The sequence below is a fragment of the Rhipicephalus sanguineus genome, chromosome 7, assembly GCF_013339695.2.
Source record: "Rhipicephalus sanguineus isolate Rsan-2018 chromosome 7, BIME_Rsan_1.4, whole genome shotgun sequence".
Lineage (NCBI taxonomy): Eukaryota > Metazoa > Arthropoda > Arachnida > Ixodida > Ixodidae > Rhipicephalus > Rhipicephalus sanguineus.
Window position 1 is genome coordinate 58,463,784 of NC_051182.1, and position 25,153 is coordinate 58,488,936.

The 25,153-nt window shown below is 42.4% G+C and overlaps 1 protein-coding gene across 6 annotated transcripts in view; it reads right to left on the reverse strand.

Annotated features, from left to right (window-relative positions):
* LOC119399464 (NPC intracellular cholesterol transporter 2) overlaps positions 1 to 25,153 on the reverse strand; it is a 110,123-nt gene that overhangs the window by 11,553 nt on the left and 73,417 nt on the right. For 2 of the 6 annotated variants that reach the window (XM_049417720.1, XM_037666264.2), the window contains exons 3-4: positions 24,720 to 24,898; positions 22,101 to 22,231 (exon numbers count right to left, since the gene is read on the reverse strand). The exons of 1 other annotated variant lie outside the window; for it this stretch is intronic. In XM_049417720.1, coding sequence (XP_049273677.1) covers positions 22,160 to 22,231; positions 24,720 to 24,898 — 251 coding nt within the window. In that variant the 3' untranslated portion in view covers positions 22,101 to 22,159. Of the gene's footprint in view, positions 1 to 22,100; positions 22,232 to 24,719; positions 24,899 to 25,153 lie in introns of those variants that run through there. 3 more of the 6 variants (XM_049417717.1, XM_049417715.1, XM_049417719.1) reach the window with 2 other exon arrangements.

Sequence of the window (25,153 nt, forward strand, 5' to 3'; positions counted from 1 at the left end):
CGTCTTTCCGCAGCGCGTAGCGTCGCAAATCTTGGCAGACGTGATAATGAGCGCCGAGTGCATCCATTACACTTGTCAGCTCGAAATGCTCAAACCTGGTGAGGGGCCCTTCAGGGTGTTCACCAATAGGGGAGAAATTGACTCTACGCGATTAGCCCCGGCCAATACGAGGCATCCCTCCTTTCTGGTCTTTTAGCGATCTGGGTATCTGCGCCTTTGCTGCCCTTCCCAACCACGCTGAAAGGAAAGAGACCCAGGTGTGTGTTAATTCGGCGGTGGGCACTTGACTCACCATGCCAGACAATAAAAGGGGAGACCGTGTTCTGCGAACCGTGCGGGAAAAGGGACAATCGCATGGCTATGTTGAACCGTTGGCGCCTTTGTGCCATCATGAACAACACCATTTCTTACTTTCCTGTCATAGATACAGGTCGGGCATATCTTTGTATGAAATTATTTGAATTTATGTAAAAATGTGCTGTGCATATATCTACGATTTTGGAGGCCTAGAACGCTGTTTTGCCTGCCTAATCTTGGCGCCTAAACGCGCTTTTTTAGTACCTAAAAATCCGGCCTCTCGTGACACCTGTGGCAGCATAGAGACTGTGGAGCACGAATTACTTGAATACCCCGCGTGCCGCGACGACAGGCAACTGGGTGAACGACCAATTGACATCCGCCACGATCCGTTAACGTTGCCCAGCATAGTAGGTCCGGTGCCCGGCCCTTCAAAACAGCGACAAATTTTACAGTCACTGTTCCGTTATCTGTCAGAAATTGGCCTAGTCGGAATGCTTTATAGATTGACTATTTCATATAGCAATGCCCTAAATTACCTGACATACTATTTCCTAATATTTGTGTCAGGTTCACCTGAAGATTTCATATTTGTTCATATACTTTCTTTTTATTACTGCTTTCTTCCATCTCATCTGGAACCTTTCAATCCCATTCCCCCATCCCTATACAGAGTACCATGCTAGCGGGTATATAGACGCCGGCGAAAATCTCTCTTTTTTCAGGAAGGAGTCTCTCTTTCACAGAACATCAGATAGTCGGAATTTCCGGAGCCCTCCATTACGGTGCCCCTCGTAATCATATCGTGGTTTTGCGACGTTAAACCCCCACAATTATTATGCACTGTTCATAGAGGGAGGGAAACGGAGTGGAGGTCCTGACGTCACTTTCTGTGAAGCGTCGGCAAAGCCGGCAGTCCGCATACTGACAGGGCAGATTCTCCTCTTTTGTTTAGATCTGAAGCGTGTGGTAGAAGGCGCATCTTTCTGTCTTCCTCTGGCTTGAAAACCACGTGGGCTGAGCGGCGCGCGCGCCGTGGCGATCCGAAAGAAACAAGCTGTGCTACCCAGGCCCGTAGCCATCAAATATTTTCGGGGGGTGGGGAGGGGTCACTTGCTTAAAACATGGACTGTTTGAAAAAAACACTTATTATCATTATTTATTTTTGGTATAAACACCTACTTCACAAAGACAGAGAGAGAGATGAAAAAAAGGAAGGCCGGGAGGCTAATCAGATATTAGCATCTGGTTTGCTACCCAGCATTGGGCTGGGGACGTATGGTTAATAAAGGGGTTGTGGAGGGAGACAAAAAATACAAGAAACGCACATACACACACGCAGGATAAAAAAACAACACACACAGGAAGGGCGTTCCATTTACAGTCGTTCAGAAAGGCCGGTCGATCGCAAGAAGCGCAGTAGCGCTTGCTCGGCCTTCTTCTGCGACGTTGCGTCCGTCTTGTCGATGGCACAGAATTCTTTCCTCCGACAAAGGTCGGCCATCTAACTTGTTCAGCACGTTGCAAAGAGATAGTCGCTGTGCACTGTACAGTGGGGAGTCGCAAGAAATATGTCCAATTGTTTCTGCGTTACCACAGTGGTCACAGGCTGCGGTGTCGGCCATCCCAATGCGGAAAGCAGAGGCGTTGGTAAACGCAACGCCCAACCACAGACACAAAAGGGTCGCGTCTGCTCGACGAAGCCTCGATGGGACTTGAAGGGTTAAGGTAGGGTCACATGAGTGCAAACGATCATGTTTAAAGTGTGGCTCATTACATTGTGACGTGGTGCGTTGGCGAGCATGCAAACGGAGTTTCCGTGCAGCATCGGTCCTAGAAAGCTGTAGTAGCAGTTCATGGCCTTCTGCGTGGGCTGAGAGGGCAAATTTTCGGGGAAGGGGGGGGGGGGGGGCTAGGGCCTTTCTGGCTACGGGCCGGGTACTACCGCTATGCTGTTAGGGAAATAATTGAAGCAAACATGCTGCTACGGCGCTCAAAACATTTTGCAATTGGATTCTGAATTCTACCGTAAGATTGTGCTATGATTACCTGGTGTGCAAATGATAATAGTATTGGATCAGCCAAACTATTTTTCCCATGATCAAGGGCCTCAGGTTTGTGCACGTTCTTCTACAAAGCTTTTTTTTAAATAATTTTATTGTGTTTTTATCTTTTTTGGCTTTCTCGGGCTTTTATCGAGACGGCGAGATAGACGCGGCGATAAGAAAAAACTCACAGGGTCTCTTATGCAGCCGCCTAAGTCGATTCGAAGGCGAAAGCGATCTTCTTTTTCCTCTCAGTAGACGTATTGAACCTCCCGCGGCCGCCTCCGAGAGCTTTCTTGCAACTACCGTGGTTTTGCAAAGCCTTCAGGATCGGAGGCATTGTGAACTTTCTGCACCTCATTTTGATTCATCAATGCTCCTTAGCAGCAATTAAAACTTCACTGTCATTTAATGTTTGCATTGCTCGTAGTAAGCACTGCCTGTATTCCCCGCTAAATAATTCAGCATGTACTTTTTCTGCACAAAACCGTTCGTGCGTTGCCTTCTTTGGTGATATATTTCGTGCTAGATCTTCCTCAGCAATTAACTTATTAACAGTAACCACGTTTTCGACGTGTTTTAAGAAATGGCTTGTGGTTGTTTCGGGTTTTATAAAGTTTTCTTTTTTATTTCATTCGTTAGTTCACACGGATGTAAATCTCATAGAAGTTTTGCCATTGTGTGGATATTGTTAAATTGTACCATTTAAATGGTTGTATTCAAAGCACACGTGATCAAGAGAGTTTTAATGCTTAACGCGCAACTCCAATATCGCTTATCCTAACTCCATACATTTCGGTCTCTGCTTGGGTTTCTAGAGTAAATATCATCCTAGATTTTGGAAATAAAGATCGATTCATGTCAGAATTTAGTTCTAAAATTGGAAGGTACTGCAGCTGCAAAAATTTACACTAAGTATTTAAGCCCTTACCAAAGCACCTACTTGACATTCATACATTCCAATAGTCCTTATTTTGCCGGGAGAATCCAGAATTTTGAGGAATCCTTCTTATCTTACTGGCATAGTCATAAATTAGCCAAGAAACAGCCCCCAATCCAACTGCGGAAGAGCATGAGGAAGGGCAGCGGTTCACGACTTTTTCTGGCCTCGTTTTAACGCGTGCGCAATGCTCACATTCGCCGCAGTGCAGTAATGTGACTTCTGAACTTCAGCATTACTGTCACCCTTATGTCGGCTAATGTTTATATACACACCTGCTCGCGCATACTTGAACGCGCCAGCGTTCATACGGGTATGCCAGCCCAATGTTTATTGATCAGAGGAGTGAGTTACAGTTGGGGGAGGGGGGGGGGGAGGTAGGTGCCGTGACCTCTCCCCCGTAATCTCTTTCACGGGAATCTCCTGATAGAAACGTCTCGCTTGGGCCATCTCTTTCAATAAAAATGTCCTATTGCAACCACTGATAGCTCATACTTGAAAGTACGACATAAAAAGGCGTCAAATAGAGCACCGATTATGCGCGATACTGGTGTTAAAGAGCATTGACCCCATGGTCGAAAAAGTCAATTATACGCTAGTGGACTCATGCGTCGACTCAAGCAGACTCACTCAGACTCAGATCGATCCGTGAGTCTGAGTCCGAGTGAGTAATATTTTGGTGAGTTAGAGAGAAAATTTTTAGTGAGTGCGAGTGCGCGTGCGTCCCGTTGAGCGAAATTTTGGTGAGTCTGTGTCCGAGTCTGCCCTAGGGGTAAAATATATTTCATGAGTGAGTCTGAGTGAGATCCACACTTTTTGGCGACCTATGGCACTGATGTCATACGGAAAAGCATACTAACGTTGGTAAGGGGCTGCTAGCTGTTACGGGAAACAGCGCATTTTCCTCTACATACACGCGTGTACGCAACGTATAACTACGAGTACTAATCTCTGACGTCTAAAAATTTACTCGCAATCGTTCAAAGCTATCTATGATGTTGCTGCGGCCCGGGCAACGAATGAATATTAACGTGCGACAGTTTTCTTGTTTCCCTTCACCCCCCCCCCCTCCTGCCCTTTGCTTCCGCTTTACGAATCTCCCGAATTTGCGGTAGCCAAGTTTGTAGGTGTTACCAACTCCTTTCTGCTCCGCAAAATGAGCTGATTAAAATGTCACTGTAACAATTTCGATTAGTCTGAGGCGTCTTCTGCTTTGTCTTCTTTCCTTTAAAATCGGTAGCTGTTACGCGTAATGTGCAGTAGTGACATCGTCAGCATACGGTTGAATCGTGTGGCGGCAACATGTAGAAGTTCGTAAGATAGTTTAATGAATCCTACCATTGTTTTTTGTAATTTCTTGACCAAGAATGGGCTTAACATGTTTGGAAGATCTGATGCTTGGCAATCTCTTTGCAAAGAAGCGATCTGAACTTTCACACAGAGGAATAAAACGGTACCCTCGCGGCCTACTCACTTTTCTTCGAACACATATTTCGTCGAGTGATAATTTTAATTGCGAATATGGAAATACCGTCAGCTATACATTATCGGTAGTCCATGAATGCTGAAAACCACGCGAAAATCGCTGGAAATTTTAAACCATAGCGTGATCCTTAGGGCAGCTTGCACGCACAACGCTACATTAAATTATAATGAATGGAAGTTACATAGTGGCAGCGTAAGTTGGCCCGCTCGAACAATATAAATGACAAAACCCCGCTTGCAGAGGTTACTGCAGTCGCGTAGGCTTGCCTCGATGCGCTGCTGCGGTGGCGTTGTACGCTGGCACTCTACGTAGCGGGGCTACGAGCCCGGTGTTACCGATGAGCGTGCTCGCGACTGCACAGTCAGTACCAGGAGCCTCTGGAAGATAAAAGAGTCCCTCGCGCTCTCTAACAAATGCGTGAGTGGAAAGCTTTTTCTCCTCACAGTGCAGAAGCGAAGCTTTTCGAGCTACTGGTTACTTATTCTAGCATTTCTGCCAGTTAGCTTTAGCCAGGCGCTTTGGAAGCGCCAGCGACGCGACACCGCGTTATCATTCAATCGCGATAAACGCGCGCAGAGCTCATGACACGCTTATCCGTTTATACTCACTACACGTTGCCCGCTTATAACGACAGTTCTTAAAAATGTTATAAGTTGCTCTGGGCCATAAAAGGTGTCTCAAAACCTTCAAAAGCTCCTCTCAGACAGTCTGAGCAATAATTTGCTTTGTGGCACAGCTACGGCGGTCGACTTGGCTTAAGCCTGACTAAGCTTTCACCGCGGAAAACAACAAAGGATAGCGCCGCGTGGACATATACAAAAACAAGTGCTCTCACCTTACTGCCGTCAAGTGCATGGAGCAGGCGATATCGCAGCGCCGTCTTCAAGAGTGTCACTCAGACACAAGAAGCCGCTTAAAACCACACTTTCTACGTGCGCACGACAAAAGCCGACGCCTCCGGCACTCATAGACGCTAACGGTTCTCCTTCATAGCTCGCCCCGCCTCCCTTGGTGGCGGCGCAGGCGAATGAATTCGAGGAACCTTTATTCATAACTCTTCAGCTTCTCTTACAAGAAAATGTATCTGCCTTTAACAGAACAGAATAAAAAGTTGACAGACTACATTTATTTTACGCGGCTCTTTTTTCCATATTTTTTTCTTTTTTTAGCTGCTTGGTACCTCCGCCGTGGAAAATATTTCACGCAAGAGCTTGCGAGGCGTGAGATTGTCGAGACGTTGTGAAGCGTGCGAGGCGCGAGAGTTTGGGTGAGAGTCTCCCTACGCTTATCGCTCAGTGGCCTCTCGTAATCTTTCCTTTTGTCCATGAGACAAGCTGCCAGACGACGCTTCCAGGCGCGCGCTTCGGAAGTCGACTTAGTGACTGTAATTTTCATGCAGTGTTAAAAGAAGCCTGCTTGATGTACTCGCGTGGAGTTTCTTCCATTTGGTAATTCGTTGCATTAAATTACAGGATCGTGCGAAACTCCAGCACGTATTTCATACTTACGTGACAAACATATCCCTGTAAAATGTGTGGGTACAGGGTTTGCTGCCTCTCGACCGCAGCCAAAACAAGGACGACTCAGGCTTCAAATCACAACACACATCTGTTTATTTAAAGCTGCGGCTCATACGGAAAGATTGCCCCAGGGACGCGGGACAGGAAGCGGAGACCATGATCTGGGGCAGCAGCGATCGGCCAGTGCTGGTGGCAGCATCTGTCTTTCGTGGCATCCAATCAACCTCTCCCCAGAAGCGTGCAGGCTGCTCCTTTCAAACCGCGCAGGTGGGCCACGCGCATCGCCAGTGCGCAGCATGGGGCGCTATCTTGAGATAGCCGGCGCGTGGTTCCCACGCAAACGTTAACGACAAATGTGATTCACGTTTTCACGTTTTCCCACCCGTTACAAAGAGCTTAGCCCATTGTAATGGGTGGGAAGTCATGTTCATCAGCCACACCATCAACAAAATGCGCAATAATGCTTTACAGATGTGTAGCGGGTACCTCGCTTCTCCGCAGAATGACGAATATTGGCGCAGTGGATGCTTCCCTACTTCGCAAAAATTATGATAATTTATGGCGGAGTGGGTACCTTGGCAGTGTACTTGTAGTAGTTGCCCAAGAGCGTTACCAACGGGCTCTAGGAAGGCTGTTCTTCCCGCTTTCGCTGTTACTGTGCTGCGTATTCCGTGCAGGCCTGGCGTCTTCTGTTCATGTAGAAGACACCCTTACAAACAAAACTTGGACACATTGACCGTACCTTCTCTTGATGATTACGACATATTGTCACGTGCTGGTGACGTTGAAGAAAGCAAAACGCAGCCAGGTAAAGGTGAAACGCTTTGTTGGGCGAACTTGTCCAGTAGAAGAAGTAACAATCAAAGTGCATAAACAGCGGAATAGACAGGCGTCATGGTAAAAGCAGCGCAAAAGGACGACGACACGGGAAAAATAACGACACGGGACAGGCGCTGAACTAACAGCTGTCGTCTTTTGCGCTGCTTTTACCATTAGGATCAACCAACTAGCCCAGTTTTGCAGGCTCTTGCAGGGCAGACGTCAGTCGTCGGTAATCCTATCAGCGGTAAGACAGGTCGGCATTTGTACTTGTGGCATCGAAGATTCCAGTGTTATTGCGTTAGTTCTAGAATAAACCATATCGTTCACGTGGTGCGGGCATCCTTATCGGAAGGATATAAAACCATCGCGAACGTTCCAAGACACTCCGGTGCTATACCTGCGCGAGGCAGTGGTTACGCGTGTAACGGGCCGATTACATAAAAATTGAAAAAGAAGCGCGTGTGGCAGTTAGGCTTTGAATAGCCAGCAAGCCATGTTGCGGTAGTATCAAATAATGAGGTAGCAGACAAATTAGTGAAGGAAGCACATATAGGCGTGCTCAGGGTGTTCATTGGGGGGAGAGGGGGAGCGAGGTCTCATCACAGAGCCCCTCCCACCTCCTGTTTTCGCGTTTGAACGCCAAGCTTTGCAACGGCACCCCTTGCTTCCCGACTTTCCGAGGCTAAATGTGGGAAGAGCTCTTAGAATGCAAGATCAGAGGTCCTCGGTAGCCATTATCGTCAAAAACCTGCATGTTCATAACCCTGAAAATTAAACACTGACGGAAAATGTCCGACTGAGTCTTGGCGCGCCCCCTAGATGATTAGAGTAGGCGGCTGCCCCCCTCTCCCCCCCGCTACGCGCACCTATGGCAGCACATACAAAAAAATTACGCCATCTCCCGCTAAAGGGGACCATAAGGCGATGCGAAGCCGGAGCACTTGCACGAGCGCGTTCCTTTGGCGTTCTTTGGGCATGCTACCGACCTCGCGTCGTGGAATGCGAAAAGGAACACTACGCTCGTCGTGTCTTCCCTCTAGCCTGGCCGTTAATTCTCACAGGGCGAGCGGGGAACGCGGTCGACAGGCGCGCGAGAGGGGGGAGCGTAGGAGAGAAGAGAGAGGGGGAGGGGACGCGCATGCGCTGGCGCTCATCGCGGCGCTGCGCAGGAGAGAATTTCGACATGTCGAGCCCTCATTTCAGAGGAGTCAACAGAAGCAAGCGCTGTAGTGAACGCGCTCAGCGCTCTACCACTTGAAGGAGAGGAGACTAGAGGAGGAGAGTAGCGCATGCGCCGCGAGAACAGAAATGAGAACGCAGGAGAAGCGCAAGCAGGTGCTGGTAGAGAAGTGGAGAGTAACGCGCAGCTGTTGGATGGAAGGAAGGAGGATAGTTGCGCATGCGTAGTGTGAGTGCGGACTACCAGGCCAACACCGTGGGACATACCCCCCGAGCAAGAGATACTTCGCATGGAAAAGGTCCCTGACCCCCATTTTGCATTGTTCCCTTATTCAAAGTCTTAGAACTTCTATTTACCCTGCGCCACAAGTTATCCAAAGGCGCAAGGTTCGATGCACATACAAAGTCCTTGCTCCTGTACAAGGTTGATCCGTTCCTGCGGCTTGCACACATACGTCGGGAAACTCACTCCTGTGTCGACTCACTCAGACTCTGATCGGCGCACCAGTCTTAGTCTGAGTGAGTCTGGATGAGGAATAATTCGGCGAGTTTGAGTGCGAGTGAGTCAGGTTGAGGAAAATATAGGTGAGTTTGAGCCTTAGCCCTCAGCGAAAAATATATTTCTTTAGTGAGTCTGAGTGAGCTCCACCTTTTATTGCCGACCTATGGTCCAATCTACTCATCTTCAGCATTACTATCAGCCTTATATTGGCTTACGTTTGTACTCAAATATATTCGCACATATCTCAACACACTCACGTTCCCGCGCCACCCCAATATTTATTAAAAAGGTCAGAGACGTGAATTGGGAGGGGTGCCATGACCTCCCCCCGCCAACTCTTTCACTGAAAGTTTTTGATAAAAATACCTCGTTTGATCCGGGTACTTCATAAAAATGTCCTTACTGGATTACTGAATTAATGATAGCTCGTATTTGAAGGTATAAGATGAAAAGGCGTATTGTAGAGCACCGATCATGTGAGATATCGGCATTAAATAGCATTGACACCATGATCTAAAAAAAGACAGTTTTACGCTTACGGACTCATGAGTCGACTCACTCAGGCTCAAGTCAAGCTTTGAGTCTGAGTCTGAGTGAGTCCGGCTGAGTAAAACGTTCGTGAGTTTGAGTCCAGTGAATCCGGCTGAGAAAGAGTTTAGTGAGTCTGAGTTCGAGTGAGTCCGGTTGATGAAAATTTTGGTGAGTCTGAGTCCGAGTGAGCCCTCAGAGCAGAATGTATTTGCTGAGTGAGTCTGACTGAGCTCCAACTTTTTGCCGACCTATGCTTTCACCTAACCAGAAATTTGACCACCCGTTTTATACGCTTCGACATCGTCTACGCTTAGACGATACGTACAGGCTTCATTTATTGTTTCGCATCAAGGACTTCGGGGTCTGAGAGTGGCATTCACCTTGATTGTAGTGGTAAACTTATGATTGACCCATCTTATTTTTCTTCTCAGTCGATGCATTGATCCTTGTCCCCCACCCCCTGGCTTTCTGCACGTGACGTAGTTTTGCATTGTCTCCAGCAAAGGAAGCACTGGTTTTGCACTCTCTCCGGGATTGGCACACCTTTTACCATGAGATCATTTCGCGTGTTGACGTCATCACGTTACGCCGTCCTATGTGGCGTCATGATGACGTTCCAAATATTGACTATCTGTGAAGATTTGACCACATCGTGAAGCCGTGAACTCTGATAACATGAGTTCTTGCATCGTTCGTGCTGACACCGCCATTGCCGACGGTCAATTTTCTCGTTTTATGGGGCATCGAAGGCTTTAGCCTTCAGTGTCTCAACAACACAGCTTTAAATATGCCCATACCCCGTCATGCTCAAGTGCATCGGCAGCATTTCTTCCAGCGACAATGTGCCACGTTCTTTCAGGCCTCCCATGCTAGTTTTTTTTTTTCAGCGAAGATCGTATTGCCTTACAAATAGGCATCGTAAGTGTGAACGACAAAAAACCCGGCGCTCTCGAGTGTACAGAAATGCGGATGTACACAAATGAGGCCTTCGAAGGTGCGCTGCTGGCGTGCGTACGTGAATGCGGCGCTCTCGAATAATTGATTCTCTTTCGATCATGGGCTTGCCAGCGATCAACCGTTTCTGATGTCATGTCAGTTTCACCTTTTATCGAGGCAACTTTTCATTACACGTTGCCACATTTCACTGTTGCCTCGATATGACAGTATGACCGTCGTTGTTGCCTCTAGCAATTGAAGTGCCCGTTGCAGTGCTAAACATGTGGATGACAGCCCGTTCCACGGCATGCAATAAGAAAAGTCAGAAGGGAGCAATGAGAAAGAAAAAAGGAAAGAAAGAAAGAAAGAAAGAACGAAAGAAAGAAAGGAAGGAAGAAAGAAAGAAAGAAAGAAAGAAAGGAAGAAAGAAAGAAAGAGGGAAAGAAAGAAAGAGGGAAAGAAAGAAAGAAAGAAAGAAAGAAAGAGGGAAAGAAAGAAAGATGGAAAGAAGGGAACGAGGAAGGAAAGAAAGAAAGAAAGAAAGGAAGAAAGAGGGAAAGAAAGAAAGAAAGAAAGAAAGAAGAAAACGAAGAAAGAAAGAAAGACGAGGGAAAGAAAGAAAGAAAGAAAGGAAGAAAGAGGGAAAGAAAGAAAGAAAGAAAGAAAGGAGAAAGAAAGAAAGAAAGAAAGAAAGAAAGAAAGAGAAAGAAAGAAAGAAAGAAAGAAAGAAAAAGGAAGAAAGAAAGAGGGAAAGAAAGAAAGAAAGAAAGGAAGAAAGAAAGAGGGAAAGAAAGAAAGGAAGAAAGAGAGAAAGAAAGAAAGGAAGAAAGAAAGAAAGAAAGAAAGAAAGAAGAAAGAAAGAAAGAGGGAAAGAAAGAAAGATGGAAAGAAGGGAACGAGGAAGGAAAGAAAGAAAGAAAGGAAGAAAGAAAGAGGGAAAGAAAGAAAGAAAGGAAGAAAGAAAGAAAGAAAGAAAGAGGGAAAGAAAGGAAGAAAGAAAGGAAGAAAGAAAGAAGGGAAAGAAAGAAAGAAAGGAAGAAAGAAAGAGGGAAAGAAAGAAAGGAAGAAAGAGAGAAAGAAAGAAAGGAAGAAAGAAGGAAAGAAAGAAAGATGGAAAGAAGGGAACGAGGAAGGAAAGAAAGAAAGAAAAGAAAGAAAGGAAGAAAGAAAGAGGGAAAGAAAGAAAGAAAGGAAGAAAGGAAGAAAGAAAGAAAGAAAAGAGGGAAAGAAAGAAAGAAAGAGGGAAAGAAAGAAAGAAAGAAAGGAAGAAAGAAAGAGGGAAAGAAAGAAAGGAAGAAAGAGAGAAAGAAAGAAAGGAAGAAAGAAAGAAAGAAAGAAAGGAAGAAAGAAAGAAAGAGGGAAAGAAAGAAAGATGGAAAGAAGGGAACGAGGAAGGAAAGAAAGAAAGAAAGAAAGAAAGAAAGGAAGAAAGAAAGAGGGAAAGAAAGAAAGAAAGGAAGAAAGAAAGAAAGAAAGAAAGAGGGAAAGAAAGAAAGAAAGAAAGGAAGAAAGAAAGAGGGAAAGAAGAAAGAAAGGAAGAAAGAAAGAGGGGAAAGAAAGAAAGGAAGAAAGAGAGAAAGAAAGAAAGGAAGAAAGAAAGAAAGAAAGAAAGATGGAAAGAAGGGAACGAGGAAGGAAAGAAAGAAAGAAAGAAAGAAAGAAAGGAAGAAAGAAAGAGGGAAAGAAAGAAAGAAAGGAAGAAAGGAAGAAAGAAAGAAAGAAAGAGGGAAAGAAAGGAGAAAGAAAGGAAGAAAGAAAGAGGGAAAGAATAAGAAAGAAAGGAAGAAGGAAGAAAGAAAGAAAGAAAAGAAAGAAAGATGGAAAGAAGGGAACGAGGAAGGAAAGAAAGAAAGAAAGAAAGGAAGGAAGAAAGAAAGAGGGAAAGAAAGAAAGAAAGAAAGGAAGAAAGAAAGAAAGAAAGAGGGAAAGAAAGGAAGAAAGAAAGAGGGAAAGAAAGAAAGATGGAAAGAAGGGAACGAGGAAGGAAAGAAAGAAAGAAAGAAAGAAAGAAAGGAAGAAAGAAAGAGGGAAAGAGGAAGAAAGAAAGAAAGAAAGAAGAAAGAAGGAAGAAAGAAAGAGGGAAGAAAGAAAGAAAGAAAGGGGGAAAGAAAGAAAGAAAGAAAGAGGAAAGAAAGAAAGAAAGAAAGGAGAAAGAAAGAGGGAAAGAAAGAAGAAAGAAAGAAGGAAGAAAGAAAAGAAAGAGAAGAAATAAAGAGGGAAAGAAAGAAGAAAGAAAGGAAAAAGAGAAGGGAAAGAAAGAAAGAAAGGAAGAAAGAAAGAGGGAAAGAAAGAAAGGAAGAAAAGAGAAAGAAAGAAAGGAAGAAAGAAAGAAAGAAAGGAAGAAAGAAAGAGGGAAAGGAAAGAAAGAAAGATGGAAAAGAAGGAAGAGGAAGAAAGAAGGGAAAGAAAGAAAGAAAGAAAGAGGGAAGAAAGAAAGAAAGGAAGAAAGAAATAAAGAGGGAAAGAAAGAAAGAAAGAAAGGGAAAGAAAGAAGAAAGAAAGAAAGAAAGAGGGAAAGAAAGAAAGAAAGAAAGAAAGGGAAAAAAGAAGGAAAGAAAGAAGAAAGAAGAAAGAAAGAGATGGAAAGAAAGAAAGAAAAGAAAGAAAAGAAAGAAAGAAAGGAAAGAAAGAAAGAAAGAAAGAAAGAAAGAATGAAAGAAAGGGAAAGAAAGAAGAAAGGAAAGAGGGAAGAAAGAAAGAAGAAAGAAAAGAAAGAAAGAAAGAAAGAAAGAAAGAAAGAAAGGAAGAAAGAAAGAGGGAAAGAAAGAAAGAAAGAAGAAAGAAAGAGGGAAAGAAAGAAAGAAAGAAAGAAGAAAGAAAGAGGGAAAGAAAGAAAGAAAGAAGAGAGAAAGAAAGAAAGGAAGAAAGAAAGAAAGAAAGAAGGAAGAAAGAAAGGGAAGAAAGAAAGATGGAAAGAAGGAAAGAAAGAAAGGAAGAAAGAAAGAGGGAAAGAAAGACGAAGAAAGAAGAGAAAGAAAGAAAGGAAGAAAGAAAGAAAGAAAGAAAGGAAGAAAGAAAGAGGGAAAGAAAGAAAGATGGAAAGAAGAACGAGGAAGGAAGAAAGAAAGAAGAAAGAAAGAAAGAAGAATAAAGAAAGAGGAAAGAAAGAAAGAAAGAAAGAAGAAAGAAAGAAAGAGAAGAGAGAAAGAAAGAAAGAAAGAGAGGAAGAAAGAAAGAAAGAAAGAAAGAAAGAGGGAAAGAAAGAAAGATGGAAAGAAGGGAACGAGGAAGGAAAGAAAGAAAGAAAGAGAAAGGAGGGAAAGAAAGAAAAGAAAGAAGGGAATGAGAGGAAAGAAAGAAAGAAAGAATAAAGAAGAGGGAAAGAAAGAAAGATGGAAAGAAGGGAACGAAAGAAAGAAAGAGAGAAGAAGAAAAAAGAAAGAAAGAAAGATGGAAAGAAAGAGGAAGGAAAAAGAAAGAAAGAAAGAAAGAGGGAAAGAAAGAAAGATGGAAAGAAGGGAACGAGGAAGGAAAGAAAGAGAGAAAGAAAAAGAGGGAAAGAAAGAAAGATGGAAAGAAGGGAACGAAAGAAAGAAAGAGAGGAAGAGGAAGGAAAAAGAAAGAAAGAAAGAAAGAGGGAAAGAAAGAAAGAGAGGAGAAAGAAGAAAGAACGAAAGAAGAACGAAAGGAAAGAAGGGAACGAAAGAGGGAAAGAAAGAAAGATGGAAGAGGAAGGAAAGAAAGAAAGAAAGAAAGAAAGAAAGAGGGAAAGAAAGAAAGATGGAAAGAAGGGAATGAGGAAGGAAAGAAAGAAAGAAAGAAAGAACGAAAGAAAGAAAGAGAGAAAGAAAGAAAGAAAGAAAGAAAGAAAGAAAGAAAGAAAGAAAGAACGAAAGAAAGAAAGAGAGGAAGAAAGAAGAAAGAACGAAAGAAGAACGAAAGAAAGAAAGAGAGGAAGAAAGAAAGAAAGAAAGAAAGAAAGAAAGAAAGAGGGAAAGAAAGAAAGATGGAAAGAAAGAAAGAAAGAAAGAAAGAGGAAAGAAAGAAGAAAGAAAGAAAGAAAGAAAGAAAGAAAGAAAGAGGGAAAGAAAGGAAAGAAAGAAAGAAAGAAAGAGAGGGAAAGAAAGAAAGATGGAAGAAAGAACGAAAGAAAGAAAGAGAGGAAGAAAGAAAGAAAGAAAGAAAGAGAGGAAGAAAGAAAGAAGAGAGGAAGGAAAGAAGGGAACGAAAGAAAGAAAGAAGAAAGAAAGAAAGAAAGAAAGAAAGAAAGAAAGAAAGAGGGGAAGAAAGAAGAAAGAAGGGAAGAAGAAAAAAGAAAGAAGGAAGAAAGAAAGAAAGAAACGAAAGAAGAAAGAGAAAGAAAGAAAGAAAGAAAGAAAGAAAGAGAGGAAGAAAGAAAGAAAGAAAGAAAGAGAAGAGGGAAAGAAAGAAAGATGGAAAGAAGGGAACGAGGAAGAAAGAAAAAGAAAGAAAGAAAGAGGGAAAGAAAGAAAGAGAGGGAAAGAAGAACGAGGAAGGAGAGAAAGAAAGAAAGAAAGAAAGAAAGAAAAAAATGGAAAGAAGGGAACGAGGAAGGAAAGAAAGAAAGGAAGAAAGAAAGAAAAGAAAGAAAGAAAAAGAAGAAAGAAAGAAAGAACGAAAGAAAGAACGAAAGAAAGAAAAGAGAAAAGAAAGAAAGAAAGAAAGAGGGAAAGAAGAAAGATGGAAAGAAGGGAACGAGGAAGGAAAGAAGAAAGAAAGAAAGAAAGAAAGATAGAAAAGAAAGAAAGAAAGAGGGAAAGAAAGAAAGAAAGAAAGAAAGAAAGGAAGAAAGAAAGAAGGAAAGAAGAAAGAACGAAAGAAGAAAGAAAGAAAGAAAGAAAGAAAGAAAGAAAGGAGGAAGAAAGAAAGAAAGAAAAGAAAGAGAAAGAAAGAAAGATGGAAAGAAGGGAACGAGAAAAACGAAGAAAGAAAGAAAGAAAGAAAGAAAGAGGGAAAGAAAGAAAGATGGAAAGAAGGGAACGAGGAAGAAAGAAAGAAAGAAAGAAAGAAAGAAAGAAAGAAAGAAAGAGGAAAGAAAGAAAGATGGAAAAAGGGAACGAGGAAGGAAAAAAAAGAAAGAAAGAAAGAAAAGAAAGAAAGAAGAGGGAAAGAAAGAAGATGGAAAGAAGGGAACGAGGAAGGAAAGAAGAAGAAAGAAAAAGAAAGAAAGAAAGAAAGAAAGAGAAAGAAGAAAGAAAGAAGAAAGAAAGAACGAAAGAAAGAAAGAAAGGAAGAAGAAAGAAAGAAAGAAAGAACGAGGAAGGAAAAAAGAAAGAAAGAAAGAAAGAAAGAAAGAAAAGAAAGAAATAAAGAAAGAAGAAAGAAAGAGAAAGGAACGAAAGAAAGAAAGAGAAAGAAAGAAAGAGAAAGAAAGAAAGAACGAAAGAAAGAAAGAGGGAAGAAAGAAAAGAAAGAAGGGAACGAAAGAAAGAAAGAAGGAAAGAAAGAAAGAAAGAGGGAAAGAAAGAAAGATGGAAAGAAAGAAAGAAAGAAAGAAAGAAAGAGGGAAAGAAGAAAGAAAGAAAGAAAGAAAGAAAGAGGGAAAGAAAGAAAGATGGAAAGAAGGGAACGAGGAAGGAAAGAAAGAAAGAAAGAAAGAAAGAAAGAAAGAAAAAGAAAGAAAGAAAAGAAAGGGAAAGAAAGAAAGATGGAAAGAAGGGAACGAGGAAGGAAAGAAAGAAAGAAAGAGGAAGAAAGAAAGGAAGAAAGAAAGAAAGAAAGAAAGAAAGAAGAAGAAAGAAAGAGGGAAAGAAAGAAAGAAAGAAAAACGAAAGAAAAGAAGAAGGAAGAAAGAAAGAAAGAACGAAAGAAAGAAAGAAAGGAAAGAAGAAAGGAAGAACGAAAGAAAGAAAGAAAGGAAGAAAGAAAGAAATAAAGAAAGAAAGAAAGGAAGAAAGATGGAAAGAAGGGAACGAGGAAAGAAAGAAAGAAAGAAAGAAAGAAAGAAAGAAAAAAGAAAGATGGAAAGAAGGGAACGAGGAAAGAAAGAAAGAAAGAAAGAAAGAGAAAGGAAAGAAAAAGAAAGAAGAAAGAAAGAAGAAGAAAGATGGAAAGAAAGAAAGAAAGAAAAAGAAAGAAAGAAAGAAAGAAAGAAAGAAGAGAAAGAAGGGAAAGAAAGAAAGAAAGAAAGAAGAAAGGAAGATGGAAAGAGGAAAGAAAGAAAGAAAGAAAGAAAGAAAGGAAGAAAGATGGAAAGAAGGGAACGAGGAAGGAAAGAAAGAAAGAAAGAAAGAAAGGAAGAAAGATGGAAAGAAGGGAACGAGGAAAGAAAGAAAGAAAGAAAGAAAGGAAGGAAGAAAGAAAGGAAGAAAGAAAGAAAGAAAGAAAGGAAAGAAAGAAAGAAAGAAAGAAAGAAAGAAAGAAAGAAAGAAAGAGGGAAAGAAAGAAAGATGGAAAGAAGGGAACGAGGAAGGAAAGAAAGAAAGAAAGAAAGAAAGAAATAAAGAAAGGAAGAAAGATGGAAAGAAGGGAACGAGGAAGGAAAGAAAGAAAGAAAGAAAGAAAGAAAGAAAGAAAGAAAGATGAAAGAAGGGAACGAGAAAGAAAGAAAGAAGAAGAAAGAGGGAAAGAAAGATGGAAGAAGGGAACGAGGAAGGAAAGAAAGAAGAAAGAAAGGAAGAAAGAAAGAAAGAAAGAAGAAGAGGGAAAGAAAGAAAGATGGAAAGAAGGGAACGAGGAAGGAAAGAAAGAAAGAAAGAAAGAAAGAAAGAGGGAAAGAAAGAAAGAAAGAACGAAAGAAAGAAAGAAAGGAAGAAAGAAAGAAAGAAGAAAGAAAGAAAGAAGAGGAAGAAAGAAAGAAAGAAAGAAAGAAAGAAAGAAAGAAAGAAGAAAGAAATAAAGAAAGAAGGAAGACAAGATGGAAAGAAGGGAACGAGGAAGAAATAAAGAAAGAAAGAAAGAAAGGAAGGAAGAAAGAAAGAAAGAAAGAAAGAAAGGAAGAAAGATGGAAAGAAGGGAACGAGGAAAGAAAGAAAGAAAGAAAGAGAGAAAGAAAGAAAGAAAGAAAGAAAGAAAGAAAGAAAGAAAGAAAGAAAGAAAGAAAGAAAGAAAGAAAGAAATTCGGGCACGCCCACGCCAAGCGCCGCTTGCTCTCATTTTCCCGTTAGGGCAAGGGCTCCTGTTTCGTGTTTCTCTTCTAGGGCAGCCATTGCTGGCTCTTGCATTAAAACCAAATGTCGACCGATATGATTTCGCGCGACTTTTCAGGGTTGCTTTATGCATTATCAAGGGGATATCATAGTTTCTGATGTGCCAGTAAATCCTGCTGACTTTTTCTTCGCAGGTAAACATTCGAGAATTGACTCGGCGACGTTCTAAAATGGGGGTCCGCGAGGTCATTTTTTGGATCCGCAAACCCCATGCCTGCAAAAAAGAGCGTTTTTTGAAGGCACACTAGGTCCCGTGACAGCGGCCCCTCTCAATTTTGGTATGCTGCACCGCAGAGCAAGCTTACAATGCGGCGGAGCTGACTTATGTTTTTCCTTCATGAGATCGCTGTAAAGTTTCTGTTGCATTTTTGTACGACATATGCATGCGAGCATGCATTTTGCAGGCTAGCATATTTCAAAAGCAAACGTAGCTACAAACAGGTTGAATGGGATTGTAGACCGCACAACTCATTGACAAACTGTTGAGATCGAATTGATGTTGCATTTTTGTTTGACCCATTCGTGTTCAGGTAGAAATAAAAGGCACCTATTTCACACGCTGCATGTTGTGTTAGTGTATACTCCCCCCCCCCCTCCGCTTTCTTTCACTGCAAGATGCCATCAGTCCCTCCGGTATACAAGGGATCCATATATATCCATGGCGGAGAACCACTGCTTTAGTGCATTCCCTTCCAAATCCTTTGTAAGGCAGCATGCTCGAACACTTCCTTCCTGCTTTTGCTCAATTCGTGATATTCGTTCCCCTAATACATTATACGCGACTTTTTCATTCTTTGCCCTTTTTTCTACGAGTCGATCGATATGTGCGCGCATGAGCACAAAGAACAGGCTCACGCGTGCACAACTAATCACGAGACCCGTTTCGCTTCGCTAAATGCACGAGTAAGATGGTGTATCAGATCGCCATGAGCTGTGGGAAAGTTTATATAGGTCAAACTGGACAATGTTTCAATGATCGTGCTTGTCAACACAGCACTAACGTAAAGAATAAATATGGCAGTCTTTTAGGTGACCATTGTATGAAGTGAACATGTGTTCCCATGTTTCAAACAACGGAATTTACAGGAAAGGGAAAATCTACGAAGGTAAGAGAAATTTTAGAGGCCTTTTGGATCTGTAACGAAGGTGACCGTTGTGTCAGTTTGCCCTCTCTTGTACTAGCGGAGAGTGAAATAAACTTCTCGAAAGAAAGATTGCGATTGTTATTAGCGAGTGATGTGTGCGTGTTTATTCTGAGAATGTATAAATGGCTGGTTTTCTTGTAATAAACATTCAGTTGGCAGTTACCGCTTGTCCCGTGGTCTTCGTTGCTTTGTCGCCCTTGTTCTATTCACGCTGTTGCTTTCTTTGCTCAACGTATCTATAGTCGTGCGCAATGTAAGATGAAACGCCGACTCCATGATTAATCAGTGATTGCTTGTACCAATTTGAATGTGACGTATGGAATTACAAGAGATACCTCTCCACTTGAACATTTAGTGTGGCGAACACTTGCGCTCGCCACATATATATGTTTAGCCGCTATTACATTTAAATTTTAAAGGCACTGTTCTATCTCATGTACCTCACGACTGTACATAATTCTCCCGTGTGCATTTTCATCAAACTTTAGCTTCATTCGTATTAGGCAATCTCACGTTGCAATGGTGCATTATTGTGATTACTTATTGCCTTGAGTAGAATCACTGGGCTTTTGTATTAGGTGCTCTCCCAGAACCACGGTGCATATTGGCCGTTGACCCTTTCCTTGAGAATAATATCTGACCTTCCCTTGTATTAACACTCTCCCAGTACTGTGGTGCGCCCTGGCAACTAATCATCGCCTTCAGTAGAATCGCTGAGCTTTGTTCGCATTAGGTACTCTCCCAGTACCATGGATCTTATCGGTAATTCCTCGTATCCTTTATAATATTGTCTTACAATCCTTCGTATTAAGAACTTTTCCAGTACGGTGGTGCATCCTGATAACTACTGATCGCCTTGATTAGAATCGCTGAGCTTTCTTCTGATGGGGAGCACTCCTATTGCGCTGGTGCGTCTTGGTCATTGCTCATTTGGCTATTTTTATTTTATATTTTATTCGCAGACTAAAACTGGTACATGTGTTGCCTCTCGTAGTGTGCCATGCCTTACTTTAGTGGAAATTTGGCGAGTGTTTTCGAATGTACTGGTCAGATCACTTTCACAATGCGAATAGTTGAATACAGTGTGTAACATATCGCAACACCAGCAACACATTTATAATACGCGTCACCATTCGCCAACAGATAATATTCTCGACTAGCAGCGGCTGCGCTTCCCGCTTTCGTTATACTGCTAGTGTTCATTGCTTGTCTGAGCATGTATTCGCCGAATGTCAAGTTCAACCTTTATTTGACGTCTTTGCTGCTGAAGTCTTCGCCTATACAACAACCTGACTTTACAGCAGCTCTATTTTTTTTTATTCCGGATGACTGACCGATGTAGTCGCATAAAAGGTATCAAGTCTGCATAGTGCAAGAGCAGCAGCAGCCGCTCTATGAACTGTTTCTCGTTAACGATCACCCTTCGTTGGTTGTCCTCAGTCGCGGCCAAAACGAAGCGGTTTATATTCCGCTTGAGATGATATTCTTGCAACGAAAGCGGGATTTGAAGTGAGGCCATTCAATTTTTTTCTCGAATTTATTTAGTCTTGATTTTTCATCAAATCGTTCGCTCAGTGCCCGGCTAGCGAACTGTCAATTGCCCCGCCGGCAAATCGCTGTATCCAAGCGCCACAATTTGTGCTTTAGTATTGGGAACTTCTGATTCATTGCGACCGGCTCATAATAATATAACTGTTGGGGTTTTACGTCCCAAAACCGCAATATGATTACAGGGGACGCCGTAGGGCAGGGCTGCGGAAATTTCGACCACCTGGGGTTCTCCACCTAAATATAAGTACATGGGCCTCTGGAATTTTGCCTCCATAGAAATGCAGCAGCCGCAACCGGGATTCGATTCCGCGTGCTAGGGTCAGCAAGTGAATACCATTACCACGGGACCACCACGATGGGTGACCCACTCATGGCATGTGCCATAAGATGCACTTTTCGCGCAGGCAGCGACTATATCTCCACCATGCCGGCCTCCAGATTCTTAACAGAAGAATAAAAAATGTGGTCAGCGTTGAAGCGAACTTACTTGGACCACTCCATGCTCAGGATCCCACGTAATCTTCTAGAAATACCTCTTGACGGCTGCAAAAACCTACGACGGGCTTGTTTATGTCAGCGGAATAAGCAGTACATTGATTTTATTCGAATAAAAATAAATGAAGCAGTTGTTTTCGCAGCTTCATGGCGACGGCTACCACTTTCCATTTGGTTGTTTCCGCAAAGAGAAAAATTAGAGAAATAAAAGAATAGATAGATAGATAGATAGATAGATAGATAGATAGATAGATAGATAGATAGATAGATAGATAGATAGATAGATAGATAGATAGATAGATAGATAGATAGATAGATAGATAGATAGATAGATAGATAGATAGATAGATAGATAGATAGATAGATAGATAGATAGATAGATAGATAGATAGATAGATAGATAGATAGATAGATAGATAGATAGATAGATAGATAGATAGATAGATAGATAGATAGATAGATAGATAGATAGATAGATAGATAGATAGATAGATAGATAGATAGGCACTTGTACATTTGGGGAGTTCTGAAGTTCTCGTTTCGACACGGCACACATAAAAGCATGGTGGACAGTTTGCATGTAGTTCGCCCAATATTCATCACAAATATATGATCACTGCTATAAGAAATGTTCTCTGCAGTAGCACGATGAGTGATGAAATTAAAACTGCTGGGGTAGATATGAGAACGATTATAAAACGCCAATATTTTACGCCCGAAAACCACGGTATGATTATGAGGCACGCCGTAGGGGAGGGCTCCGGAAATTTTCCGGCCATTCGGAGTTCTTTAACGTGTATGTAAGTCAAAGTGCACCGGCCTCTACCATTCGCCTCCATCGAAGTGCGGCCACCGCTGCCGGGATTCGACCACGCGACCTTCGCATCGGCAGTCGCGTATCATAACCACTACATCACCGCGGCAGGTTGTGAACATTCTCTTCAATAGAATAAAACGCAGGCGGACAGAATAAACGCACAAGCAGGAATAATATCTCGAAACTTGCGCTTTATTTCTTAACACGCGAGCTGACGCACACATGCAATCAAAATTGAGAACTTAAAAAAAATCAAAGAATGATTTTGAAACGGGAGCAATTTTTTCCCAAGGTAAAACACCCTGACGTATTCACAATTCTACCTTTGAAGACAATGCCCGAAACAGTAAATATTCTGACATTTAATATACCATACTACAGGGGTCGCTGCAGGGCAAAAGTAAATAAAGTAGCAATATGTCGATTGGTTATGAAATACATGGTGTTCCAACAGGGTTCTTTTATGGGCAGAACTTACAACCATTGTTATTGCACTTATTGCACACGTAGTAAAATGTAGCCTTACGGAGAGTAAGTAACTTTACAATTTCTATCAGAATGAGGGGAAGTAGATATAGGCATTAAAAACGGGCCGGGTATTTAAATGTGCAACAGTTGAAAAAAAATGGGCTATCAAAACACTGCTGTCTCCCAATTGCACTTTGGTGTTTCAAAACAGGACCACATATTGTCCATTTCGATCTGGAAACGGCACAGCTTGGTGAGTGGTGGCAGAATGGAATCGCCGTCGGCCTCTGTGGCGGTGGTGACGTTCATACAATCTTCACGGGAACGTAGAAACAGAAGACGTCGTGCCGTTGCCCGCCTTCAGTCGCACTTCTGCCTTGATTTCAAGCTGCACCGAAGCAAACACACCACACGTAATTACCTTTGATTCGAAAGAACCTTTGTAAGGCTAACAATTCAGTCTCCTCGCCTCTATATGTTGTGCATGTGGTTACAGAAACTGCCGTCCTGTCTGTGTTTGTCGCCTGCAAATGAAACAGTGGTGTCCTCATCGCAACTTCACGGTGTAATTTGGTTTCTATACGTACATAGAGGGACATATTTGCATACCGCACAACGAACTTACGCTCGCAAATTTCGGGCTGCAGAGAATTTCAAACAGAAAACAACTGACGGACGCTTACGAGCGCATAACGCCATGATGCGGACAACACTTTAGCTCTCTTTCGGGTTGTTTTAAACACTCTTTCTGCGGCGTTACTCTGCAAAAGAGAGTTAACATATATCTGCAAAGGGAATCCTGATGTCTGCCACGTCAGGACACACCGAAAAGAATAACAGATATTTTTTGTTACAGTGATGATCGCCTGTTGTAATATCGGCAAGTGTTTGTTAGGCCGTTGACATTGATTTTTGTATGTTTATATATGTACTGACGGCCGTAATGGGCAGCCTCGCGTATCAATTGAGATTGAGGTGTTTTGCATTCTGCGGAACAATTTCTGTTTTTAGTTTCGGTCGTGTGCAGATAATTGTGGAATCGTGGTAAAGCACGGTGTGTCAATGCAAAATATACAGGGTATATTTTTAAGACAATACAGTTTTTTAACAATCCTATGACAGTAAGGCCCCTGCTGTTTTCGCACACGAACTCCGCGTCGAGGCGGCAATACTTTCCTGCGGCTACAATAAGGTTGACGTGAATAATTAAGAAACCTCATTAATTAACTTTTTAGTTAGTGACTTCAGGGCAGGTGTTTGTATTACAAAGTTGTAGTGCGCGCCAACTTATGGTATACCTATTTTTATAAATCACGAAAGTTGCATGTGGTTTGAGATATCCATCATCGAATTTCAAGGGCGAAATCGAAACTGATCGCGCCCGGCGCGCACGAAGCGCGACCGTTCTGCTACGTCAGGCCGGAACTACCCGACTAAGGGAAATGACGAAATTTGAATTATGGCGCTCCGCGGCCGTATGTTTTCGTGAAAAGCTGCAGGTCATCTCACTTGTGCCCACGCGTAGCCTTGCTTTTGCGCGTAGTGTTTGGTGCTTAACTGTTTATTTCGAATGTGCACAATAAAATCGCAATATCAACATTTTCTTTGACTAGGAAGCACGAAACTCAGGGGCGGCCACTGCGGCGCTTCTTCTTGCAGACACGCGAAATAGTTCTTCGCGCCTCTTTAGAGTTTTAAGAAAAAAAAACAGACAGGCACCACCCATCGCACACTAAGATTAAGCTGTCTACTAGTGTGTTTCAGAATGCTTGCCGATTTTTCTGAACAGATTCTGCTTTGGCGCGCCTTCATTCAAATTTCATCACTTTCTTGCCACGTGTAATTCCGGTGTTCCGCCGCGCTTTGTGCGCGCCGGGCGCGATCAGTTTCGATTTCGCCCTTGACATTCGATTATGAATGTCTCGAATTACGTGCAACTTTCTGATTTAAAAATAATATGTATGCCATAAATTTGAACGCACTACAACTTTTTAATATAAACGCCTGTCCTCAAGTAAATCATTAAAAGTTAATTAATGAGTTTTTGTTAATCATTCGCGTCAACGCCAGTTTAGCTGCGGAAAAGTATTTCCGCCTCGACGTAGAAATCATATGCGAAACGGCAGGAGCTTGACTGTCATAGATTTTGATAAAAAATATGTATTGTCTAAAAAAAAACATCCTGTATAGCATATGTACGCGTGCATTAAATTACTTCGCACTTTTCGTCGAATCATCGAAAGTGTTTCCGTAGTGTTTTGCTTAGTGCCACGGCTCATTTCATTGTACTTGTTCGCATGCCTTCATGTAACTTTAGACGAGCAGGTATTTCGAACGCCGCAAATGGGAGCTAATGTGGGCAAATGATCAGTGAACCAAGTGTTAAATGACACTATCAGCGTTTGATGAAAGAGTCAGACCTAACATATCGTATTGTAAGTCCAAGTCGCCTAGAAAGATTTAAACAGCGCAAAAAAGACGGAACACACAGAAAGGCACACAGATATCCGTTTTTGCATGTGTGTGTTCAGCCTTTTTTGCGCAGTTTAGCCTTTATAAGTAGGAATCAACACGTCCAAGCATCCGTTTTAGCCAAGTCACCTGTTAGCCGCAAGGTATGGTGCAGTGTACTTCAGTGGCGGTTTACGTCAATTTATACAGTGTCTAGTAGGTTTAAATATAAATCAGAACGCTCATTTTAACTATGCGCTGTGTAATGCATTTTGGAAAGTTACTTTTCACTAGCATGAAAGCATGCTAGTGAGAGCTCCCCATTCAGTGTTGACTCCAATGTTCTGTGTACGCGGCATTCGCGTTTAAGCAAGTTTATCGTGTATTCACCATCAACTGTATTTTTTTCACTATATTAAGCTTACCGTAGGGAACGAAGGCAGTACAGAGATCTGCTTGGAGAAAGTGTACTGCTTTCCAGCTTCCAGCGGGCACTCGAGGCCGCTTTTCGCGCAGGCATTTTTCTTAAAGCCAGGCAGAGGAAGCCAGGTGCCCGGTGTCAGCTCCCCTTTGAACGTCGCCTGAAGCCTGTCGAAGTTGGCCTCTGCGAATGCATGTCCAAAATACGTTAGCTTTTATGAAATGTGAAAATAGGTCAGCGTAGCTGTAAAAATGTGTCACAAGTCACACAATGCTGAGATAACTGGAATTATTGATTTATTCTTTATGAAAAAGGGTTAATGCACTTGAGAAAGCCGTCATCGAATCCGGCATTTAAGGCACCCATGGCTTCCTTTCCTGACTTAAAGGAGTCCTGACACAAAAATGTTCGCCCCGCGTTTTTTTTTTTTTTTGCTGC